The sequence below is a fragment of the Mastigoproctus giganteus genome, chromosome 4 (assembly GCF_048544385.1).
Source record: "Mastigoproctus giganteus isolate SK-2022 chromosome 4, ASM4854438v1, whole genome shotgun sequence".
Lineage (NCBI taxonomy): Eukaryota > Metazoa > Arthropoda > Arachnida > Uropygi > Thelyphonidae > Mastigoproctus > Mastigoproctus giganteus.
In genome coordinates this window covers 63,384,016-63,410,577 of record NC_143578.1, presented here as the reverse complement: position 1 = coordinate 63,410,577, position 26,562 = coordinate 63,384,016, and the positions used below count along the sequence as shown (strand labels likewise).

Here is a 26,562-nt window from a genome sequence, read left to right as displayed (position 1 = left end):
TCTCAACTTTTAACTCTTAAACTTCAACTCTTAAACCATTTTTAAGAGTCTACTCTGGAAGTCTCACAAAGATAACGAAGTTTCTCTAGGGTCCGTCCAGCTTCTCTTTCTATGGATATGTGATGTATTTGCTTATTAGATTTTAAATTACGATATCCATAACTAATAATGTCTTATTTAATTTTAAGTAAAATGTCTCCTGAATTGCAATTTTCGGTGGAGGTTATACGTGTTATATACCGAGACAGTGGCTTGCTTCTTCATCATCGAATCCTCTCAAACATTCATAGAAAAGTTTTTTTACGTGTAGATTTTTACACATTAAATTAGCTTTTCTCCGCGATATCTACTTCTTGATATTGAATTTTTCCATTTGTGAACACGTGACATTGTAGTTTTATGATGTTTTTGAACACTTAGACTTGAGTCTAGCATATAAGAAGATGTATCAGCAAGGAAGTCTCCTCTCTTTTTATATATAAGATTACGGAAGAGATAGAGTTGTTAAATCATCAAAGAGACTCTAATTCATCTTACCAGAAATACACATTTCTCTAGTCCCAACAAAAAGCAATTTTAACTCAATTTAACATTTAAATAATCAAAAATTTTGGTCAACTTATTCAACCAACCGTTTAAGAGCATCGAGTTTAACCTAAAGCGTGCTCTAAAGATATTTTCTACAAAAAATTTAAAATTGAATTCCAAGTATTACTTTCCAGTCCAGCAATTAATTCTAGCATATCTTTCTTGCGTATTCAGTAATATTTGAGTTGAGTTGAGTGCTATTTCATTTAAGCACTTCTGTTTTCAGATACGTATGAAACAGCTGACATCTTTCTCAAAGTGACGATGCTCCATCCCTTCCCATCATTCCTTAGTAAGTGAAATAACAAGAACATCCTTTGGATCCATTAGGAATTGCAGTAGGCTAGCATCCAGTGTTTGCTTTTGATTACTCTCATCTCCTTTCTCCATTTTATTCTTTATTTTGCTAGCAAAGCAAACTTCTTATAAGTATAGTTCTGCCCAAGTATTCAGCGAGTGTTCTAAATTGGATTGTAATGATTTTCTTCGTTAACATCAACCGCGTAATGTAGTTTTTATGAACTTATGATGACCAACCATTGGATGAAATGAAGAAAAAAAATTCCTGTCGTCTCTAATGTTCCTAACAGCTTTGTTTTTACTCAACTCACGTATAAATGCACTCGTACAAATCAACTGCGTCATCAATAACTAACTTTCAACAACCCTTTATTAGTTATTTATCTCTTACCTCGATCTTGGGACGGTAGCATAACTAGATGGCGCTGTAGTGTAGAGGGAACTCGTTTTGCCATAATATTGAGAGCCAGACTCATATCCTGGCCTTTTGGGTACTGTGCCGTACACATCTCGTCTTAAAATTTCGTCGATAGCGTGCAAAACGCTACTTCCACCAGTACCTGGTAGCGCCTCCCTGTGGTCAGAAATGGAACTTTGACTTCTAGGCGATGAGGCACTGTCCACAGAGATAGGGCTGGTGTAGAGATGGTCCGAGCCAATTCCCGATGAGTACGCCCCTCCATATCCTGGAAACATGAAAAGGAACATTAAGAAAGACAATTTGAGTGAATAAAATATTGTAACCGAAGTTTCTTACAGCTACGCTTCGAAGACTTTGCTTTAAAGGCTACTTACCCCCTCGATCTCCAGCCTCCCTCATTCGTGCCAGCTTCATCAATTCGTCATGTAGTCGGGCATTCTCTGCTATTTGTTGTCTCCGCCTGGCAATTTCTGCTTTAACTTTCGCTTTCTTTTCCTCTCTGGTTGATTGGTCCTCTTCGTCTTCTGAGACGTATGGAGACGGATGCCACGAGCGTGGTTTCCTAAGTTTCTTGTCTTTCCTACTCTTTCTTCGTTCGGAACTGAGGAAGTAGGAGGAAGTACTACGGCCGTAGGGATCTAGCCCGAATCCGAGCGTCGAGAACGGAAGTAATCCACTCTCACTCGGTCTGCGAAACCTGAAATAAAGAAACATGTACTACTTAATGAAACTGTCGAAGTTTTTTCTCCCAAAAGTTAAAAACAAAGTAAACATAGACACTGGAATACAATGAGATCAATAGACAGATTAGTGATTTATTATGCGAGATTTACTGTCCACCAGACAGCTACAGTAGGTAATACTTTGAAATGTAAAATTAACAGCAATTTAATATTATCTTACAGTAAGCTTCAGTTATTCGTGTTAATAGAATGACTTTCTCTTCTTATTTTTATTTATTAATTTAATTAATATTTAATGATCAATTATAATAGCTAAATGATTTTTTAAAAAAATTTTATCTATTATGCGGTTCCTGCCAAAGTTTGGCAACATCGCTGTTTAATATACAGATAATTTAGATAATTATAATGCACTCCTTCCCCTGTTTTTGCTTTGCAGTGAGGAAGATCCTCTAAAGCCACACATTAACACAACACAAAAATAGATAGGTGAAGAAGACAGTTCAGAGCCCAGGTTGCTGAATGATGTATTGGAAGCGGACTTCTCTGCATCTGCCAAAATTAAAATCAACAGAAATAAATAAATAATTCTTACATTTTACGTCTCCAAAAAGTGGCAGTCCAATTCCTTCGACCTCTGTGGCAGGTAATTCGTGCCAATGATCTACAATATGTTGCCCCAAAGCACGCTTTATGAGATCTAGTCTTCTGTTGCTGCCCCAAAATTTTGTATTTGTGTCCATTGGTTATTTTCTCTTTTGTCAGTGAGAATATACCTCCCTCGTTCATTTACTGATTCTGTCAGGGCCTTACTTGCCTCTGTCAGATAAATAGGACCCTGACAGAGGTTAATAAGGCCATTTACCTCTGTAAATAGCCCCCCTCCTAAGGCGTCTAGTTGTCAAGCTTTACAATCCGCACTTTCTAAGCCATTCTTCATATGGACATCGATTAACAGCCCCCTTCCTTTCACCAATCTAGTTGCCCTTCACTGAACTCTTTCTTAAAGTTCTATTTTTCTTCAAGTGTAGACTCCAGACTTGAACGTAGTATTTTAAATGCTGTCACACCATCTTCTTTCCCAAAGGATTATGACATCTTTTTCCCTACTTGCGAAGATTATACATCTAGACAGGACACCATTTCTTATGACATACGAATTATTTATTGAACTGCATTTAACAACACCATAGAATTGCACAAGATTATTTCAACGCATAGTTGAAATCAAATATAATTCGCGTTGCTATTTTCGATTATGGGGATCAATCTGCTCTCAGTGAAAGCCGAGACTGAATACCCAGCACTAAAGGCTTTGGCTTATGTTCAACTTGAAGCAATATAACATTTTAATTTAAATGGAAATCTTACTTCCTTACACTACTTCGCTGTTCGCTTAAAGACAAATATATTACTGTATTCATAGTTCCACAATAGAGATTGCCGCCAGCTGATGATAAACCAAGCTGGCAGTGCCTCAAATTTTTAAATGTACAGCGGATTCACCTTTTTAGGTGATGGGATACAATTTAAAAAGTTATTAGAAACTTAGGCAGAATCGTTGATTAAGGTATTTTGTCTCTAAGCCTTAGCTTTGTCTTGTGTATACGGGAATCATCCTGCTCTCAATGGAGACCTCTGCCTTGGTATTCAGTGGGAGGAATGACCCTCATGATCGAAACTCAAATGCAGTAAAACGTATGAATTACGAATTTATTTTCCTTTAACAGTATTAACGCGATAGCTGTTACTTCTTAAAGTGCATTGCAAACTGTACCGTGGGGTGGAAAATAATGGAAACACTTGTGATAAGATTTACAGGCATGCATTAATATGACGTTGGCCACCCTTTTAAAACTTTGCTTTTAAAACTAAATTGCTTGTATTCTACGTGGAATAAATTTAAATAAATCTTCAACTGTCTTAAGAGGAACGTTGGCCCATTCTTAATGGAGGAACATTGCAAGCTCCTTGAGTGATGAAGATAGAGGAAATCTTCTTCTCCATCTCCTCTCTAAATGTACTCAGAGTGGCTAAATGACGTTTAAGTGTTGGTGATTGTGCAAGCTATTGGAGATGCTTAGCGTCAGTTTCCTGTTCCTCAAACCAAGACTAGACACATCTAGCTGTGTGTATTGGTACATTATCATCTTGAAACATGGCATCATTTGTGGGGAAACAATGTTTGCACTATGGGAGGAACCTGGTCACTCAGAATATTAAGGTAATCGGTGGCAGTACTTCGCCCATTCAGGGTGATGACAGGACCTAAAGAATACCAAGGAGGAGGTTCAAACCATTGTTGATTCCCCTCCTCCTCCTCATTTTTAGCCATTACAAAAACTGCTACTTTCATATCAGGTGTTTCCATTATTTTGTCCACCCTCTGTATTTACAATAAAATAGTTTTGTGTTATTAGCTCTTAATAACAACATAGAAACGAATTTGCTTTTGAAGAGATTTAAAGTTTAGTTATTTTGTAACTTTGTTGACGTTTACTTTCTGCATATTTAAAACAAAAGCACACCATAAAGAAAGAAACGAAGCCACTTACCTAGAGAGGTCTGTAGAGTACCTGTGAACCATATCATCAGATTCGTTGCCCACAATGCTATCAATTGCAGTTTCCCTAAGTCGGAGTCCTGGCATGTCTGAACTTTCTCCAAATCTGATATCAGAAAGAGATGATCCTCTATGGTACAGTCTAGAAGATAAGCCCGCACCGAGCCCACCACCACTGCCGTACCTACCTAGCAAACTCTGTGAACGAAGATGGTCATCGATGGACTCGTATTCGAAAGATTTGAATGGGATGGATCCACCGGAGTGTTTGAAGCCAGAAAAAATGTCAAATTCCGAGTCGCGGTCTTCTTTGATGGGAGAAAACATGGGAACTTTAGGGTCAGACGCATGTCGGCGATGTCGTGTTCTTCTAGGAGATGGCTGAGGGGAAGTTCTCGTTGTTGACTGCCTCCTAGTGGTCGGGGTGGTGGTCAGAGACATAGGGGTGGTGTGAAGCATCTTCCGATGAGTAGATAGTGAGTCGTATTGAGAAGCTCTGTCCTCTGGCCATGAATGAGGCACCAGAGAAGAAAGATCAGTTTCACTCCGTCGGTAATAATCTCTATCAATCAACCTCCGGCGATCTTCTGTAACTGTCTTTAGCTCCTCTCTTAACTGCTGCTTAAGGGTCTTCATGTAAGATGGAAGTTTTGTTCCGGACAGATTGGAATCAGTCATATCGATGCGAGAGGTGAACGGATCAGTTCCAAATAGGGAAGTGCCAGTGCGTAGGTACGATGAAAGACTGTGTGGTGCGCTTAAGTCACGTCTCCCGAGCATACTACCCGCTGTGCCAGTCTCCGAAGACACACCCGAGGGTCTTGAAGATGCCAACAGCTGTAAGTAACTGTCTGTAGTGCTCGGCTTAGTGCTTTCCGGTCGGAGAATGTCCGTTAGGGAGGCGGCCGAAATCCCTCCGTCTAACGAAGAGGTCCTTAGAGGAACTTTGCTGTCCCACGAGCGATCTTGACCCAGAGGAGTGGCCCCCATCGAAAGGGTACGCATGCGATCCTTAGTACGACGAGTTGGAATGGCTGTCGGTTCTTGGTCTTGAGGTAGTGGAGGTAGTTTGCGGCGGATCTTGCCAGCTTTGGTGCTGTCTGTTTCACTTTGGCTGTCCGAGTCGGCTCCCTAAATTGATAACGAATAGAAGATTTGCATGCGTCGTAGAACAAATATTAATCATGCAGGTAATGAACAGCTAATTTCACTTCTGAGTTACCTTAAAATTTAATTTTAAATAAAACTCCTTAACATCCATTGAATAATTTATTAACTGCTAATTTCTGCGAATCATAGTTAACCTCGATTTAAGCAGTAAATTAGTTTAGATTTATTCCTTCAGTTTCTTAATACAATTATTTAGCTCCATAGTAATAAATAGGGATGATTAATGCGGAATTTGGAAAAAGAGGAGTGGTTACTTGAGGTTAAAAAGAGGGTAGTGTACTGCTAATGGATTGGGCCAGGAATTCAATAAAAAAATTAGTGCATGTTGGTTAATAATGATGGCAATAGTCCATAGATTTACTGAGCCATAGCTTTGTTTTGTAGAGACGGGATACACTTAAACAAAGGTGGTGCAAAAGTTTTTGCCAGTATTATTGAGGATACCTTAAAGGCTCAGGGAAACTGCTAGTTAGGGGGGATGTGGGTAATACTGACACGCGTTTATCTGATAATATTGGTCAATGTAACTCTTGCACATACCTTAAGAGTTCTTATCTGTTACCCCAACTGGACGTATTATCTAGATATTCTGGGGGCAAAGACGTTTCACGTGAGCAGGTAGCTAATATCAGGGAAGAGAGCCTAAAAAACTTCAAGGGTTGTGTTAGGGTTGTTAAATATACAAGAACAGTAAATCTTAATTGTTTATACAGTAACGTTAGAAGTGTCGTCAATAAAATGAGCGAATTCGAACTGCTGGTTAAAACAAGTAACGCGGACATAATAGGGCTTACGGAGACGTGGTGCCACCCGGAAATTGGGGATGATGAGTTTCAGTACGGCTTGTATAATGTATTTAGGAAGGATAGAGTAGATAGAAGGGGTGGTGGGGTAATGCTTCTTATCAGAAGCAGCCTGAGTGCGACGATAGCTTTCCCAGATTCAGACATTTCACATGCTAGTATAGAGTCTGTATGGTGTGAGATAGTTGGAAACAAAGGTACAATGCGAGTAGGCGTAATCTACAGACCAGGTGATTGTGAAGACTATGACAAAAGCCTCTACATGCAAATGGAATGGGCAAGTAAGCGTCAATGCCTTATTATGGGTGATTTCAATCTGCCTCTAATTGATTGGAGTAAATGGGAAGGAAACTCGACATGGGGAACAAAATTTTTAAATCAACTAGATGACTGTTATTTGTATCAACATGTCAGGGAAAGTACTAGAGAAAAGAATATCCTAGACCTCATCATCACACATGAATCAGATGACATAACAGGGCTGACAGTAGAGGAACAAGTAGCAGGAAGTGATCACGGAGTTCTACGGTGGATGATGACGAGAGAGGTAGCAGAAGTAAAAGGCAAAGGAATGGGTTTTAATTTCAGAAAAGGAAATTACGATGCCTTAAGGTACTACATGGCCACTATTAACTGGGTAGATATCGCACAGAGAATGAATACAATTGAACTGTGGTACGCTTTTAAAACATTAATCACAGATGCCTTGAATGCGTATATACCATTAAAAAAATACTCCACGAGAAGGGTTCCAAGTTGGATGAATAGTGAAGTTGCCACATTACTTGAGCAGAAAAAGGTGGCATGGAAACGTTACAGAGCAATAAAAAGTACTGAAGCCTATAACAGCTACAAGGTGGTGTGTAATAGAGCCACAGAAAAGGTTCGACAGGCAAAGGCAGTTTATGAGAAATCACTAGCAAACAGAGCAAAGAGGGGGGATAAAGAATTCTTCACATATATAAATGCCAAGAAGAGCAGGACAAACCAGATCGGACCTTTACGTAAGGGAAAGGGGATAGTAATAAATACACCAGCTGCCGTTGCAGATGAACTCAACAGTTATTTTGCATCGATATTTACAAATGAAAAGCCTTTTGTGGCAATGGGAAATTGTGGGAGCGAAGTTAAAAAATATGTAATTAATGATATTGAAATTTCGCAAGATTATTTAATGAAAAAACTTTCAAGCCTACAGACTAGTAAGGCTCCTGGAGTTGATGGAATATACCCTATAATCTTGAGAGAGGCGGCAAGCGAGTGCATTGAACCACTGAGGCTGGTTATGCGAGCATCACTAGACTCTGGGGAGATTCCCTTGGATTGGAAAAGTGCAAATGTATCTCCCATACATAAGGGTGGCTCTAAAAGTGAAGTGGGAAATTATCGACCTGTCAGTCTGACTTCAGTAGTAGGGAAAATCATGGAGGCATTGATCAAGGGTGGAATTCAGGATCATTTGGATAGAATTGAAATTCTCAAGGATACTCAGCATGGTTTTGTAAAGGGAAAATCATGTTTAACAAATCTGGTTCGCTATTTCGAAAGGGTCACTCACGAGCTGGATTTAGGGAATAATTTCGACATTGTTTATTTAGATTTCAGCAAAGCTTTTGACTCAGTCCCACATGAGCGGTTGCTTTATAAGCTGGAACAGGTTGGAATCACTGGGAACATCCTTAGATGGATAGAAGGATGGCTTCAGGGCAGGAGGCAGAGGGTTGTGATAAATGGCTATTCCTCAGATTGGGTTGATGTAAGAAGTGGGGTTCCCCAAGGATCAGTATTAGGACCACTGTTGTTTTTAATTTTCATAAACGACATTGATGAAGGGATAGAGGGCGTGATGTCTAAATTTGCAGATGATGTTAAAATTGGTAGAGTAGTTAATGATCACTGTCAAGCTGAGCTTCTTCAGAGAGACCTAGATAGACTTCAAGAATGGTCAGAAAAATGGCAGCTGTGCTTTAATCCAACAAAGTGAAAGGTATTACACCTGGGAAACAGTAATCCCAAAATAACTTATTCACTTGGTGGAGTTCAACTAAACCCAGTACTGGAGGAAAGGGACTTGGGTGTTACGATACGGTCAGACATGAAATTCTCTGAGCATTGTAAACAGGTTGCAAGGAAGGCCCATGGTGTCCTATCGATGATCTATCGAACTTTTGCAAGTAGAGATAGGGACGTGATAATCCCATTATATAAGGCTTATGTTAGACCACACTTGGAATACTGTGTTCAAGTATGGAGACCGCACCTAAAGAAAGACATCGAGCTTCTTGAAAGGGTGCAAAGAAGGGTAACTCGCCTGGTGAGATCGGCAAAAGGGCGTCCTTATGAAGAAAGACTTCGAATATGTGGGTTGCAGAGTTTGGAAACTAGACACCTTAGAGGAGATTTGATTGAGGTGTTTAAGGCTCTGAGAGGCATCAGTAAAATGAATGAGGACAAAATTTTCAAGATTATAAATGATGCTAGAACTAGGGGACATAAATTCAAGTTACGGGGGGAAATGTTTAGATTGGACTGCAGGAAGTTTTATTTTAGCCAGCGAGTTATAAATTACTGGAATAAGTTGCCTTCATGGGTGGTAGAGGCCGACAGTTTGGGGAAATTCAAAGGTCATCTGGATAGTACTTTCGGGTAAGGGAAGCGCATAGGATGATAGGATTAATTTCCTTTTTATTTAATTTTTAATTTCATTTTATTATTTTTATTTATTTATTAATTATTATTATTTATTTATTTAATTTTTGTTTTTATCATTGTTTTGTTCGGATTTTTTTTTTTTTTTTTTTTTTTTTTTGGCTGGTGCAGCATAAGCCATAGGCTTTCTTGCACCATACGGCCGTTACTAATACTAATACTAATACTAACCTTTCAGAATGGGGCTCATGTTTATATGAACTCTTTTTATATTCCAAAAAAATGCCATTAGCGCAGCCGTCTTAGCATTTATTTACAGTTGCGATATAAAATTTACAAAACAGGTGATAAATGTTTTTCAGAACAGTATAGTAGTTATTTCAGCAGCTGCTGAACAACAGTCATTTGAATTTCACAATCTGAAGTGAGTGAAGTAAAAATTTACAGCGGAATGCATAAACTTGTACGCACTTTGTCGACGAAAAAGCGTGTGAGAGTGGTAACCCTAAAAAATGATTATTAGAATTGAGTATTTGTAGTGGCCAAATGCTTCAAGAAAGCAAGTTATACAGCATCATAAAAAAAAAAAAAACAAAAAAAAACTTCCCATTCACCTATTGCTCCCCTCTAATATTTTATCTAGTTCATCTTTGAATTTATTCGAACCATCAACTTCCACAACAACGGATGGAAGTTTGTTACAGCAATTAACCACTCGTTGGCTGTAGGCAAACTTCCGTATATCCATTCAGCAACAGTTCTTCCTCAATTTGAATTTGTGCCATCATGTTCATAGTATGAACAAGAAGAAGAAGAATCCCATCAGCATTGAGTTTGCTCAAGCCATTCAAAGCCTTAAACACCTCAGTGAGATCACCTTCCAGGTGCCTAGTCTCTAGATGCTGCAATTTTCAGCATTGAAGGTTGAAGCAAGCATTTTTTGGTAAGACACCTCTTTGTGCCCCCCCACTAGTCTCGTTTCCCTTCCTTGTACCCATTCCAACAGCTCCACATCCTTCCTAAAATGATGAGGCCTCCAGACTTGTATGTAGTACTCAAGATATGGCCTGACCTTATAAAATGGGATGCCTAGTCTCCAGAGGCTGCAATTTGCAGAACTTAAGCCTTTCTTGGTAAGAGGAACCCCTTCGTTCCCTCACCAATTTTGTTGCCCTTCTCTGTACTCATCCTAGCAACTCTACATCCCTCCTGAAATGAGGTCTCCAGACCTGTATGCCGTACTCAAGATATGTCTCGACCATTGCCTTATAAAATGGGATAATCACCTCCTTATCCCTGCTCGCAAAATTATTGTATGTCATTGACAAAACCCCATGAGCTGTCCTACCAGTCTTTCTGCATTACTCAGAGCACTTCGTATGTGACTGTACAATTGCTCCAGGTCCTTTTCATTTTCCACTACCCTGAGTGTAGTAGCACAGTTGGTACCTTATTCTGGGATTACTGCTACCCATATGCAGTACCTTAAATTTGTCAATGTTAAACTTTAATTGCCATTTCTCAACCCATCTGCCCAATTTTTTTAAATCTCAATGCGGCAGTGTTCCTTCAATTGGTATAACTGAAATCCAAGTATATGATATCAAAATTATTTTTTGCATCCAATTCTTTGGTCACTGCATCATAGTATCCAGTGAAATTGGTCAGAAAAGATCTCCCCTTAACGAACCCACTCTGCGATTGAAGTATAACTCCTGTTCAGTTTGCTGCGCATTACTTCTTTAACCAGCGACTCCGTTATTTTCCCTGTTTATTGTAGTAGGGTTTTTTAGGAGCATCAGCAACCAAGGCCGTATATTTTTCCTGGAACAGACGTTAAGCTAACATGTCTATAATTACTCATGTCACCCTTTGATCCCTCTTTGTGAACTGGGGATACATTCGCACATATATAGTCCATAAAGTCCTCCCCTGAGTCCAAGGATGCTCTCATAATTATGGGTAAGGTATTTGCTTACGTATTTTACCACCTCCTTTAATATAACTGGATGGATCCCATCCATCACAGGTATCTTTTTTTATGTTTGACTTCAATAATTTTTCTTACTCTTTCTTCAGTTATCACAAAGTCGTTTAGCTAGCTGCCTTTTAGAGTTTAATAAACTTCTGACATCCTCCCCCCCTGAAGAATTCTTCATGTGTGAATGTAGATGCAAAATACCTATTCAGCTTGTTAGCAACCTGCGCAAGATCATCAACAGTTTACCATCGATAGAAAGCGGACCAATGTGAATCATCATCTTCTAGTCTTTACATAAATAAAGAAGCGTTTGCTGTTTTTCTTTGAATCCTTTGCGAAAGATTTCTTGTAATTTGCCTTGGCTTGCCTAACCTCCTTTGTCTCTTGATTACAGACTGCTTTATATATACCACAGGCTTCTGTACCATCGGATATTTTATATGCATCCCATGCATTTTTCTTCTCTTCCACTTGTCTGATTAGATCTTCTAACATCCATTTAGGTCTAAGCATTGAACAGTATTTATTATTTGGTATGAAAAGCCTATTTGCATCTGTTATTATTTCCATGAATCCTTCCCATTTAGAATTTGTTATTCTTGGTAATACCATTAGTTGGTTCCACTGTATAGATTCGCGCCTCCGTAGCCAGGTGGGATGGAGCAGCAGCAGTGCGTAACATACTCTTCTTGATTAGACCGGGGTTCGAGCCCGTCACCACCAAATATGGAGGAGAAGGTCAGAGAATGACCACCGCATATCCTCGAGCAATATGGCCTTAGTTGCTAATGCTCCTAAAAACCAAATAACAAACTGTATAGATTTAAAAACTGTTTGAGATTACTGTAGTCTCCTTTACTAAAGTCAAACCCTTCTTTTACCCTTGGAGGTAGTTACATCTTCAAATAAATCCTATATCAGTACACCGTGATCACTGCCACCTAGTTTTTTTTATCTGCAGATTGTTAATTCACGAAGAATCACTGCTGATTATCAGATCAAGGATATTACTGTCTAACATGCTGATGTTTAAAATAGTCATCCAATAAATCCAAAAACATCATCTTTCTAGCGTTTGAGTAACCAGCCCACAAGTTACAGTTAATATCTGGGCAGTTAAAATTCCCCATATACAAACGCTTCTGTTAACAAGCACAGACCATGCTGTGAAAAATTCTACTCCATGAGCCTTGCCCAGCCAGTCTCTTCAGGGCTTTATTGATTGACAAGGCTTTAATCATTTACTCTCTCCTATCGTATCTGGGCAGAATTGCAGACACTTTAAAATTAAACCCTAATTCGCGACTTTTCCTCAACATTGCCCTGTACTTGTTAAGTAAGTCCTCAAATCTTCTACTGTTAATGTCATTAGTGCAACGTGTACAACAGTATCACCTTTTGTACCCTTAAAAGATAACTGCTTTACAACGTCATCACTTTTTAGCGGATGAATATCCGACTGGTAGATCAGGTGAAGCATTGATGGCAATACGGTTGAATGTCCCTGTGCTGATTGAAGCTGTTCAGAAAGACCTAGGTGTCAGTTTAGATAATTTTCGATAAATTTATTCAATTCAAATAGATGTGATTTTCAGAGAAAGTTGACATCCATTCTTCGACAAGATATGATCTCTCTCTCATGTTGCATCATCAGAACACGGGAGTTTAGATTTGAGAACGTAATATATCCATCTTATAGTTGGAGAATGTCTGATAGAAAGTGGAATTTTATTTGGCTGTATGAAATAGTCCACTTTTAGACGGGTGGAGATGTGGCAAACAATGGGTAATTTACGCTTATATGCTATGGATGAATGAATTTTTTAAATAAAATGTTATATTTGGCTCTATTAGAAAGATTTGTTGATCCTTCCTAAATGTCATTAAAATTGGACCAAATAAAATCTGACAATTATTTCTATATTTCATGCATATCACATAGGCTATCCATATTGTGGCTGAAGCACAGGACATTGTTTGTTGCCATCCGCTGGTTGGAGGAATGATTGGGCAATATGGCGGATGCACAGAAACGAAATCTTTTTGGTTTGCACATAAAAATCGTTACTTTTTCCTCTTTGTTCTTGATTTATATAAAAAAAAAAAAAAATAGTGTTTTCTAACGCACCAGAAATGTAACTAATTTTTTCTTAAATTGTCCATTTTGACAATAATCACTTTGTGTTTGATAAATCTGGTTTACTTAACCTCAATCCATAAGGGAGACGCCAAAGAAGGGATTAGAAGTTACAGACCAATGAGAGTGATTTCTGTGGTTGTAAAAATATAGTCTGTGAAGGTGTAACACAGGGCCACCTCCATAAGAATGACATCCTTGATGGTTCCTCCATAAGAATGGCATCCTAGCATGGCTTTGTGAAGAACCCTGACAAATCTTACTAGATCTTACCTGATGAATCTGGTGCATTGTTTTATGGGGTTAAAAGGCAGTTGAATGCACGAGACAACTTTGGCATTAAACAGGTTGTTAAAATTAAATTATCCCTAAATAGAGGGCTCTGGAGCGAGTTCTAAGGCTCGTATTGAAGAGAAATTTGGACAACAGGTACAATAAAGAATGCGCTCGCCATTTATTCGAAAAAAATTAGTTACAAATTTTATCACTATATGGCGCTGTGGCAATACAAATCACTTGAACAGCGCTACAATTGTTCAATGTGTCCTCCATTTTGGTCAACATCAGTTTCCATTCGAAGAACAGCATTTTCTACAGCAGAACGTAACATGTCAACTGGAATAGCCAGCACATGACGTCTAATGCTGTCCTTCAGATCTGCCCGAGTTTGACATCCTTCCCGATACACCTGGTTCTTCAAAAAATCCCGCAACCAGAAGTCGATGGGGGTGAGGTCGGGGTGTCCAAGATGTCTGGAAACAACGGCTAATGACCCGTTCGTCTGTAAAGTGTTGCTTTAGCAATCTTTGGACACAACGGTGGATGTGGGGTGGTGCACCATCTTGCATGAATATGGTATCCTGAAGGCGCTCACGTTGTTGCAGCTCTGGTATTGCGAAATTTGCCAACATTTCATAATATCGCTGTCCAGTGATGCAACAGGTGCTAGGTCCAGTCGGTGTTACCTGTACAAAAAACTATGGCCCAATCATGAATGTGGCCGTAAATCCATACCACACTGTCACTTTTGGAGAATGCAACGGGACCTCTTGGATAACTCGAGGGTTTTCTGTTGCCCAAATGTCATTCACGTCAGAAACTGAAGTGCGTATGTGAAACGAATATCTGCATCACCATGCTTTAGCATGTGCATCTTGTAAGGATACCGCCGCAATACCTGAAGCATTACTAGCCTTACAGTGGAATACGGCATGACCACTTCACGAGAAACAGCTGGCACACTTGCGCTACCACATGGAGATTGACTCGATAAATCCACGACAGCCATAGACACATCGTCAACACGAGAGGAGTCCACTCGTTTTCGATCTCTACCTGGTTAACACCAAGATGTCCCTTCAAGTTTCACAATCATTTTGCGGACAGCAGAAACAGTCATAGGTCCACGCCTTCTGACGCTGGAATTCTCTGATAGCTGCAGCTGAATTGTTGCTGTTCTGATAGTACAGCTTCACTAATAACTGCAACGTTGTTGGCATTGCTGCTGTAGTGCAGGCAAACATCTACTGTATGATTTTGAAGAGATTGCTTTGCTTTTATACAGTACAGTAGAGCTGAGTAGTGGCGCTGTGGCAATAACTTACGATTATGCAAATAACGTAAGTTCTTTGCATAATCGTAACTAAGGTAGTTACGCGCCATACAATAACAAATTTTGTAATTAATTTTTTTTCCAATAAATGGCGAGCGTATTCTCTACTGTACCTGTTGTCCAAATTTCTCTTCAGTACGAGCCTTAGAACTCGCTCCAGAGCCCTCTACATAGGGACATTTTAATTTTAACAACCCTGTGCTTGTACTCGTATATCTCGATTTCGATACAGTTGTTCCTCATGAGAGGTTGTTGTATAAATTACAGCAGGTCGGGATAACGCAGAAGATCCATCAATGGATTAGGGTTGGTCGGCCAGAGACAGGGGCAGTCATAAATGGGCGTTTTTCAGAGTGAATTGGAGTGGTAAGCGGTGTCCCTTGCGGATCGGATCTGTTGTTTCTTATCTTCCTAAATGATATTAATGAGGAACTACAGGAAAAGCTATCAGTTCGTTGACGACTTAATAGTTGGGAGGATGTATTAGTATTAGCCATAGTGTGAAGAAGCTGGAGGCTTTTGTTCCATCAGCCAAAAAGTTAATTAAAAATAATAATAAAATATTTGACCTCCTATTCTACACTTGCGTACCAAGTGACCTTTGAATTTCTCCAAGCTGCCGGCGCCAACTGGCCACACAAGTAATTTATTCCAGTCATTAACAATTCGCTGGCTAAAAGAAAACTTCCTGCAATCCAGAATAAACCTCTTTCCCCGCAATTTGAATTTCTCCCGTTTTCGTCCAACCATGAATTTATGAATATTAAATTTATGTCCCGTCTACACCCCTCTTAACTATCACTTTATGCCGATCATGTGATCTTTCTTTGTTGTACAGAGAATTTTAGAGTCTTTCTGATAGATGTTTGTGTCTGTTAACAACCATCCAAATGAAACAGTCTCATCAGAACACAATATTTGTCGATGCCAGTTCCTGACTGCCTGCAAGAAAATCTGTTTACAGAACTGGTCTCCGATGAGGATTATGTTCATTCAGTGTTTGCACTTAAAGCTTCTGTAAGGTGTAATGTCCCATTGGACATTACACAGTAGCGCAGTTTATTTTACAAAGTTGCGCAGTTTATTTTAAAATCTCAATGACGCGTTTAATTTTCCTTTCTGAATTTCATAGACTTAATCTCCAATTCTTGTTTGAAGTCTTCCACGTTTCTTTCCATCCTCTAGGCTTCCTCCATGATCCAATTAGTTTATGATAAGGTAACGAACAAATAAATTAGCGGATGCCAATTACAAAGTGACTGTCAAACGTAACAGTCCAAGTTGATCCTTTGACCTTATCTCCAGAATGAATTTCATCCATCACAATTAAATCAGTGCTTCGAAAAATTCAGGATTTAAAATGATGTATGAGGTGCTACCCAAAGTTATGAGAATGTATTAAAAAAACAAAGATTGGTTTAACTTACCATTTATGCATCATGCCTATACACAGTGTTACGATGTATATAATGGGAAAGTTCCTGAAAACAGACACTTTCTGGGATCCTTTGTCATTCCAGGATTCTTTGTAATGTCCAAGTTTTCTAAAGTGGTTTTACCGCAACAGCAACTTAGGCCATATTGCGCCTTATATAATACACTGCTCGACAAAATTAACAGAACAATGTTTTTCATGAATATTTTATTGTGAACAGTGTCACTGAAGGCAAATATTTGATATAATAGGCATCCTGGTTTCAAATTCCAAGTATCTAATAGAAACCGATCTACCACCATTTTACAGAGCCGCACATTATGTAAATTATTCATGTTTATAAAACACGGTTTGCAATCATCTCACTTCATTCCCGTTTTCGACTTTCTCAGTGGGGTAGACACATCTCCAGTACTCAAGGGGGTAAGTTATCGTTGTTCAAATAATACTTTGAGATGGTGGGCAGCAGGCGGAGGTGGCACGTTGGCTTAATGTGTCACGCAGTGTCGCCTCGGCGCTATAGAAATAGTTTCAGAATAGAGTCAATAGAAATAGTTTCAGAATAGAATCAATGGCACTAACCCGCAAGACTGAACTGTACTATGTCGTGTCATGAACTGTCTCTTGAGTTTGCTGTGGGCACAGATGAAAATATTTCCAACGGGACTGTGTTAAGAAGACTCAATTCAAGTGGACTCTATTCAAAGCAGCCAGTAGTTTTTATTTCATTAACCCCAAACCACCGCAGAGCTTGTCGAAACTGGTGCCATGAACATGTGACTTGGAGCCCCGACAAATGGGGTAGAGTTCTGTTTTCTGATGAGTCTCGTTTTTGCCTACAAAACGATTCTAGACATTTCATCTGGAGACAACGAGGAACGAGGTACCCATCCCTTGAACATCAGAGAAAGGGACACTTACGGTGGTGGTGGTAGTGTTCTCGTGTGGGGTGGAATAATGATCAATGGTCGCGCCCCTCTTCATGTTTTTGATAGTGGTACCGTAACTGCACAGAAACGAATCCTCGAACGCTATATGCGACTTTTTTGGGGTGCGATTGGCCCATATTTTCTTTTCATGCACGATAACGCCATTGCACATAGAACTCAAGTGGTGGAGGAATATCTTGAAACTGAAGATATTTAACGACTACCGAGACCAGTACGATCACCAGACTTAAATCTAATCGAACATGTATGAAACGCCATTGGGCATCGTATTCACGCCGAGAGCCAACTCGGTCACTTGGTGAGCTAAGGTGGAAGGATGAAATTTGTTGCCACAGAATCTTCAAGACACCCTTACATCGAGCATGATCCAATGCTGTCAGGGCTGTTCAGTCTTTGGAGGGTACGATACGCGGTACTGATATCATGTGACCATATTTTCGAGCACCTTGTATCGACTTCTGTAATGTGACCTTTTTTGGTTCTTCTTATACAGCCCCTATAAATGTCCTTTATACCTGTCCGAAGTTTCTCGCTGTGTCCTCATTTCATCGTTATTCTTTGGTACACTATCATACTAAATTTTGTCCAGCTTCATCGGGAGCCACCCGAGTTACACCACGTTTCTGTTAATTTTGTCGAGCAGTGTATGTCTGTAAATTGCGTGTTCTGTTGTTGGTTTGCTGAACAAAAAACCTGATTTCCGGGAGGAAAATAAAACGATACTTTTGCCTGATACCGATTAACTCAGCTACGTTGTGAAAAAGACTCAAATTCCTCGTAAGTGACTGAAAAAAGGTGTTCGAAAGATGATCAAAGCTTGAAAGGCATCGAAGTGCATACCTCTGTGGTTAGCTCAGAATTAATCCCTCAATCAAACAACAACAGGTGTTGTAATATGGAAAAGAGAAATTCAATTCTAAATTATTTGTTATAATTAAAGTGGAAGTATTACTGCCATTTCCCGATAGAAAATACCATGAGAGAAAACAACTTGGATTGCTCCTCTCGTCCACTCATTATCAATACATTGCAAACTCTAGAAAGGATAAGAGAGGAGGTGGTGCTGCCATATTCTACAAGACCTCTTTCAGGCAGGTACATGTCTACAGCAGTAAAACATCAAACTATGAAGCAATTGCTGCAATTTTCAATAAAATGAAAAAAGGATCCAAATCTGCCTTGTGTATCTCCCACCAGGACACACCTCATCAATCAGAAAGGATCTTATCTCATGGATGTCTGCTCATCTATGCCCTAATATCCAAACAACCATTTTAGGAGATTTCAACCTGCCTCTGCCAAGGTACAAGGATGCGAGGCAAAAAATGGAAGATACCATGAGGACCTGGGGGGCTCATCTCATTGAATACACCACCGACCAGAGGAAATCAAGTCCTGGACAGCGTCTACCACAATTTTGAACAAATACAAATCATACGCTATAACTCCAAATTCGTGTTGGTTAAAAACAGTACGTTTTTAACCAACCTAGTCAGGCCAAATGTTATCCTCACTGAACTCAAAGAATTTAATTGGAATAATCTCTACTTCAAACCAGTGGAAGAGGCAATTAATGCCATTTCTAAAGAAATGAGAAACATTTCTCTCATTGGTGCGTCGAAGACAATCAAAATCTCCCCAAACACTAAGTGGTGTTTCAACTCCGAAACGAAAGAGGCTTTTAATCTAAAGCAAAAAGCCTACAGAACCTGGAAAAAGTCTGGCTCCATGCTAGATCACATCGCTTACAACAAACAAAGAGCGAATTTCCTGCGTGTTCGGAAAAAGGCACAACGTATATATATCCAGAGAAGACTTGGGCATTCCAAGCGTATCGTTTCCACACGTGGTCGTCATGGAAATGGATGAAGAAACGATAAAACTGTGGACACAGTCAACCTTCAGCTCTGACCAGGAAAAACGTTTGCTCCTCCCTGTAGTGGCCATCCCAGATAACGCCAGGATTGAGCTTGCTCATGTTAAGGTATCAAGGGAAATGATTATGAGAGCAATAAACAGCCTTTCCAATAAATCTACAGTTGGTCCCGACGGATTCCCACTCTTTATTCTAAAAATATGCAGTTTATATGTGATTGACCTGTTACATCACCTCTTCAACCGCATCCTCGAGACTGGTATCACACCGACAATATGGAATGTCTACCATGCTTTACCAGTTCCAAAAACTAATAAACCAAAAGATCCCAGAGACTACAGAGCAATGTCTATTTCCTGTGGACTGCTAAAAGTGTTTGAAAATACGATACAGTCGATCACTGCTTCAATGGGCGTCCGTTCACAGTATCTTCATACTGTTATTCCTGGGAGGTCTACGCTATCAAATCTAATGACCAGCTGGGCAATCCAAAAAGCCTTAACTCAAAGAAACAACTTGAAATCTTACTCCTAAACATACAAGCAGCTTTCGACATACTCAGCACAACAGAGCTAGTTAAAATTCTGAAGCATTATTTCAGAATCGAAGGTAATCTTCTTGCTGTTCTCCATCAACTCCTCATCAACAGGCAAATATTTATCAAAGATTGGAGATGACCACCACGACCTCTGTCGGCATCCCACAAGGGGAAGTTCTCTCATCATGGTTTTTTTCCACAGCACTAGAGCCCTTCCTTGCGAAGCACCAAAATTTCATTTCATACGTTGATGATCTTAAGATGCTGGTCACATCCGATGATCCAGCAAAATCTGAGGCAGTCACCTATGAAAATCAGATAGTACTGTTCGAGCTCCAGGATTATCTAGGACGTCTGGGACTTAAACTGAATCCTTAAAAAGCAGCTCAAATGACTTTCACAAAAAGGAGGACTATTAATGAAATTATGCTCACAATAAATGGGACCACCATTAAAAAGTTCACTCTCACACGGACTTGGGGTTGAAGTGGGATGATGGGTTTACTTTCGAAGACCACCTCAAGATGGCCAGGCTAAAAACGCTTGCAGCGTACTGGGCAATCCGGCAGGAGTTGGTCGGTCTTAGGCCTTGGGAGTTCCTCTTGGAATACGTCCGAAGAAATTTAACACCCGTACCGCTCTACGCTTCGGTACTCTGATCAGGAGCTTCCTCTACTCAACTGAAGAGATTCCTGGGCGTTGAATATTGGCTCCTGAGATGGCTAAACAGGGAGATGGGCTACCCTTTCACCATCTCTAGGAGTGTGCTCTATACAAACCTGGGCATGAAACCATGGGAAACCATAGTCAAAGAGAGGAATCTACACATCTTGGCACAACTTCTATGCGGCCAAATGGATTCGCCTGATATCTGGGATGTTTCTGAAAACCCTCGGACCTCACAAAGAACCCGGTGCAGTTCAACACTTTGTCTGCAAAACGTGCAATACCTTAGGTCATTGTTCCCGGCAAATACGTTTGGAATGTATAACTCCCTGGGAATCGATGCCTCATCTTTCTGCAGCTCGAAGCGCTATAGAAAGGACATAGTAAAAGAACCCTATAAACACGGACAATAAGCGCTTTGTGAAAAGAATTCCCTGAAAAGGCTTTCCTGGATTCATCACTGTGTTTTTATTGTTTGGTATTTATTTATTTTATTGTTTATCATTTTATATATTGATTTTTACCTTGTTATGTATTTGCAATCTGTTTTTGATCTCTTGCAATTACAATGAATGCCTTCAAATGGAATTCGCATAATGTACACCCTTGTAGCCGAACCAGGCTGTTCCAGGGGTGCCCACTGATGTGGAAATAAAATGATAATAATAATATATTACAAGGAAGAAAGAACAACAGTTGAGGAAAGGCAGAATTAAATCGTTGCAGAATTTTCACCATGACCATTACATATTTTGCTTAACAGATTTTCTAAATAGCAGCTGAGCAATGAGAAAACTTCTTGTACTTCCGAAATGGCACATTTATAACTTCCATAATCCTCTGTGTTGGAGGCTGAAACTGAAAGAAATCGATATGGGATGGCATGCTATGCTTTAAACTTTAGCAACCCTCTTTGTAGGGCGAGATGGATCACATTGCACAAGTTCTGTTTTTAAATTATTTTCGTTTTTGCTTAAGCCTACAGCTGTCTTTGCGTGTGGGTAGACAACCGAGAAAAATTTTCATTTTGTTGTTATTGCTTTGGATAAACATGTTTACTGACTTGGTAAAGACTCTCTCTTCCTTTTTCCCTTCTTCTCCTCTCTCTCTCTCTTTCTTTCCTTCTTCTAGCTCTCTCTCTACTGTAAAATATGTTGTGATTATTTAGATAAGCACCTCTTGCCTTTCCCCGAACGTTTTAAGCTGTTTTTCATCCAGATAAGAAAAACACTTTTCAGAAAGTTCTGTTCCACTTTAATAGCATTAAGTTCAGCGTTAAGATTTTAATTTAAACGTGGACAATCTTCTACTTGTAAATTAAAAACATCGCAATACTTCAGAATGTGTAATTTCTGAAAAGTATTGGTCAACAATTTATGTACAAACTGAAAATATGGAATCATTCAGAATTCCTGCAAGAAATTATGTTTGAAAAGCAATATAATCATAATTCCCCTCTCCCACAAAAGAAACAAGATTCCCTACTTTGTTCAGTCCCTGCTTCAGCCCTTCAATCTCAGAAGTCCTGTTCCAAAACTTGACTCTTAAATCTTTGTGGTTTTTCAATCTAGTTAAAATTACTGTGTGGAAGCATTCGATATATTATTTACATTATCCAGGTATTCTTATGTTAAGAACTTGTGTTTGTTTTATACAACTGTTGTTGTTCGTTTACGAAATTCCAAAATGGTTTTGAAATGACAAATCCACTTACCCTAGATGGCGTTGGTGTTACAGAAGTCGATGATGCTGGAATCGGGGACGGACCTCCTATTGTTGAAATTGTGGTTCGGCCAGTTCTGCCGTATTCATCTAAGGGAGTAGTTGAAAGATGAGGTACTACACCAGTCCCAGTCATGAGATATTGGCCCGGAAGTGGTTGTGGTGTTAAGGATCCAGAGGCCAAAGTCGCTGTTACAACGGTCGTTACAGGAACAGCGGAGGTCAGGACTGTTGTGTCGCCTGTATAGCCTGTCGTGATTCCAATAACCCTCTGCTGCATCTGACTTCCCATCATACCTGCCGCTTGCTGAGAAACAAGCTTTTGTTGGTCAACTTGCATCTGTGTGGACATCCTCATCATGGCTGCCGCCTGTTGTTGCTGTTGTTGTTGAAGGGTCAGCTGTTGACCTTCTATCTTACGGGGCATCATCGGAGAAACAGGTCGTTGGGTCATAGATAAAGTCCCTGTTGCTACTAGGGTAGCGGCTGTTGTAGTAACCATAGATTGAGCCGGTACCGTTGCTACACGTGTTTGAGTGGGAAGTTTCCCTTTGGGAGCTTGTGCTGCTATAGCAACGGCGGTTTGCATCTGCTCCATGGTGGGTTGCGGAAGACGGCGGTGGATCCTTCTGGGCGACTGCTGGAGCTCCTGTTGAGTTAGTTGCTGGACCATCTGTTGCTGTTGTTGTTGGAGTTGTTGTTGCTGTACCTGGATCATTTGTTGCTGGGTCTGAATGATCAGTTGCTGTTGTTGGAATTGGTCTGGCTGAAACTGTTGCGGGAGTCTCTGCACTAAGTTCTGGTTCTGGTCTTTCTGCATGTCTGGCACCACCATTATTCCTGGCACTGGTGATGGTATCATGACACCACCTACAGTGTAGTCGGTCGTTGCTGCTACTCGGGATTCATCTACTGGGGATGCTCCAGCCAGACCGAGTGCTTTGTTAAAATCCGCCAGCATTCCGGAGATGGTCCCGCTTGTCGCACGAGGGATATTGGCTTGAATTAAGGGCTTCGATTCGTCATCTTCGGTTTTTTCACGGAATTTTTCCATCAGTTCTTGTTCTGCCGCTTCCACCGATGGCGAGACATCCATGATGGGTGAAAGGTCCGTAACCGGTGACCAGTCTTGAGGATCGGGTTTTTGCTTCTGCTTTTTCTGAGCTTGGAGATCAATAGTCTTTGGTTTTGTCTTTGGGGACGACTGAGGAGTTTTGGGTTGTTGCTGCTGCTGTTGTTGTTGCTGCTGCTGCTGCTGTTGTTGTTGTTGCTGCTGCTGTTGTTGTTGTTGTTGCTGTTGCACCATCTGTTGCGTTTGTTGAGGAATTGTCTGGCCAGACGAAGTTACCCACTGCTGTCCAGGAGGTTGGGTCTGTTGCAAGTTTTGCGAGAGAGACATCAAGGGAACAGTGCGGGGAATAGCTCCTGCTCTTTCGGCTTGTTTCAAAGAAGGCGTCGAAACCGCTGTGGTGATAGTCGTCGAAGCTGGAGATACACCCCACTGTTGAGGCACCATTGGATACTGAGCAGGAGGGATTGGTGTTTGCTGCACTTGTTGCTGCTGCTGTGGTCGAACCTCTGGGGTAGGCTGGAACTGGTAAGGAATTGTTTGCTGACTCAGAACTTGCTGGGGTTGATGGCTTGGACGTTGATATGCTTGTCCCACACCTGGAAAGTAAGAAACAACCCATTGATCTGTAATGAATAAAATATTTCACCACCTTCCAGCCTCCTTCCCCTCTCTCTCTCCAATAGTTTTGATTAGTTTTTAGCTTTAGATTCTACAAAACATAACGATTAACATGAATCAATACATCAGTATAATATCTACACAAATAGGTTACGGAGCATGCGTGAAGATGGCGGAAGGAGGGGTAAAGGAGTATGTTCTCGGAGAGAGAGTAAAAGAGAGAGAGGTGAGGCCGATGGCGAAGAAAATGTCTAAGGAATGGTTTTTACAGCGAATGGCAATGTTCCCATTTCTTAAACTCCCTCTTCGTTGTCGGCAAGGCAAGGAAAGTGAAAAAAGATAATAAGCGACAGGTAGTTGCAATAAGAGAAAGAAAAACAAACAGAATAAAGAATGGGATGGAGTAAAGTGGAAAGAATAGAGAGAAAGCTCCACCTTTCTCTTGATAGCAACAGATTGGGTGGCGTGGACCAGATAGAGAAGAAAGAAGGGCCGGCAAATGGGATGACAACAAGCACATCTGAGCTTCATTTGCTTATATGGTTTAGCTTTTTTTTTTTTTTTTTAATTTTGCCCAAGGTGATGGCATTTGAAATGGTCAGAGAAAACCACGTAATAGAAATAGAGTGCAGGCAGAAATGAAAGTCACTGGTTGCCAATTGGCCAACAGTCTGATAAAAAGCTGTAGGCGAGCTGGGACAGTGTAAGGGAGGGGAGAGGGATCAGCTCTGATGTGCTGTTTTACAAACACTTATTTCACTGGCGGCAAAGGGTCTGTGTGCCAATCAGCTTGACGTCCATTGTCTGGAATTCATATGAAAGTGGTTTTCATCTAAATTTGGTTATGATTGGTTGCGTATTACCACATCGGACTAAGGAATATTTTGTCCGAAATTCCTTGATTATATTTAGATAATGATCTTGCTATTTCTTTTTCTAATTTCCGTTAATGTACACTAGTTTACAAAATTAAAGGAACAGCCTTTTTTGAAATTATTTTTAACGTGTGGAATACGTTTTACACTGAGAATTGTTTTCTTGTAGCCGTGCTGATAATCCGAAACTTTCAGTGAACGTTGCCAAATTCCTTTTTTAACTATAACCTTGGTTATTCTGAAGCCATTCAATCGACCGATTGTAGTTTTAGAATAAGCAGACACAGATTAAGAGTATGAGGGATCAATACCGTGAAGTACTGCTCTTTTTGCGAGATGAAAAGCCCGAATTTTTCGTAGAAGAATTACTCGGTGGCCATTCGATACCAATTAACTCGTCTGTTGCTTGGAGAGAAAAAATCCAAACAACAACTCTGTTCATATTGGCAAATGCTACACTGTAAAGCGTTCTATCTTGGAAAGAAGCTTTTGTAAATATTTGATCTTCAGGAGCCATCAAGTACTAATTCAAAATTCTTGTTTTTAACCAAAGTGTACTCGTTTGTAAATTCAGCAGATTTACATTTAGAGCTTTTAAACACTACACTTCAGCCAATTGAGTTTGCAGGTAATAACTTGTAGCTTAGTTTGTAAATAATATACCTCCAGCCTACTGGTTGTCCCTGGGGCTTCTCTCATTGGATAAACAGATGGTAATAATAATTTAGAACACTGACGAAACAGATGGCAAAATATTAAAAAAAAGAGATAAAAAATATATTTGTTTGGGTCGTTGTCTTAAACCACTTATTTATAAATAACGTTCCAGACTTTCAAGACTTTATTCGAATGCCACTGTATCCGATAAAAAGGCTGGTACCAAAACAATTCGTAGGATATGCCACAGGCGACATTTATGACAATCTGAAACAGCAACACGAGAGGCATGCCAGTCACTTGAGGCACTCAGATTGCTTCAAATGAATAAAAATCTGAGGCGCATTCTTTGGCAGAGATTCTGGAGCAAGTATTGGAGACGTCTAGAGCAGCAGGTCAATAACAGCTAACTGTCAAGCAGAAGTCTTGAACTGGGAGTTTTAGCCCTTGGTTGAAAACCCAAGTTCAAGGCAGACTTCTATTTGATATTAATAGCTTTATTATTATAGGAAGGCAACGTCCTCTCTTACCTAAGGTGTGCAATACTCCTGAGTCTTGGTATACACTTAAAAATTTCACAAAAATAAGAGAGCGGTTAGAAATTTCTATCTGGGTAGATGGGGGCTCTGAGTTCGATTTGCTCGAATGAGGTACCGTTAGTTTCATATTGTGGGGAGAGATCATATATATACTAGCACTTCACTAGAGTTTCTTGAGATGGTATTGCTTTGAGCATATCTGGTATGGTTCTGAGGATACACACATTTAAAATTTTGTCCCTTTAACTTTGGAAAGTAGTCTGTCTCATTACTGTTTTTTTTCCCTAGGTTTTCGTCCCCTTTTATTCTCTAAGCTTTTACCCCTGTATTATCTTTGATTGACTCACTTTATTCTTTATTATTACAGACCTGTATTAAAATTATTACTTCTTTTGGGAGTAATAATTGGTATTCTTTTGAAGTTACTTAGAAAACAAGATTATCATTAAGTTTTAGCAAGAGTTTGTTTTTTAGTACTCCCTTCGTAATCCGTATGGTTCGAAGACGGAAATTAAAGCGAAAGTTAAATTTAAAAACGTCCCCATGAAAAGGAGTGTACTTCTCTTTACTTTGGTTGTCATGCGAACTAAGTAACCAAGAGTCTTAACGGGAGACTTTCGAAAAATGTCCTCAGTTAGTTATATCAAGAAAAGAAAGTTGTGTGTGTATTTATAGATGAAAGTTAACTCCCAGCATGCACAGATGAA

General features: G+C 39.9%; 1 protein-coding gene across 10 annotated transcripts in view; it reads right to left on the bottom strand.

The window, feature by feature from the left end:
• The window catches only part of LOC150086788 (uncharacterized), a 181,134-nt gene that overhangs the window by 51,827 nt on the left and 102,745 nt on the right, over positions 1–26,562 (bottom strand). For all 10 annotated transcript variants that reach the window (XR_016546898.1, XR_016546896.1, XR_016546897.1 and 7 more), the window contains 4 exons: positions 22,087–23,762; positions 4,548–5,686; positions 1,684–2,006; positions 1,280–1,574 (listed from right to left, as the gene is read on the bottom strand). Coding sequence is in view for 7 of the 10 variants with exons in the window: in XM_090372752.1 (XP_090228878.1) it covers positions 1,280–1,574; positions 1,684–2,006; positions 4,548–5,686; positions 22,087–23,762 (3,433 nt within the window). In the remaining 3 variants the exon portion in view is untranslated. The remainder of the gene's footprint in view (positions 1–1,279; positions 1,575–1,683; positions 2,007–4,547; positions 5,687–22,086; positions 23,763–26,562) is intronic.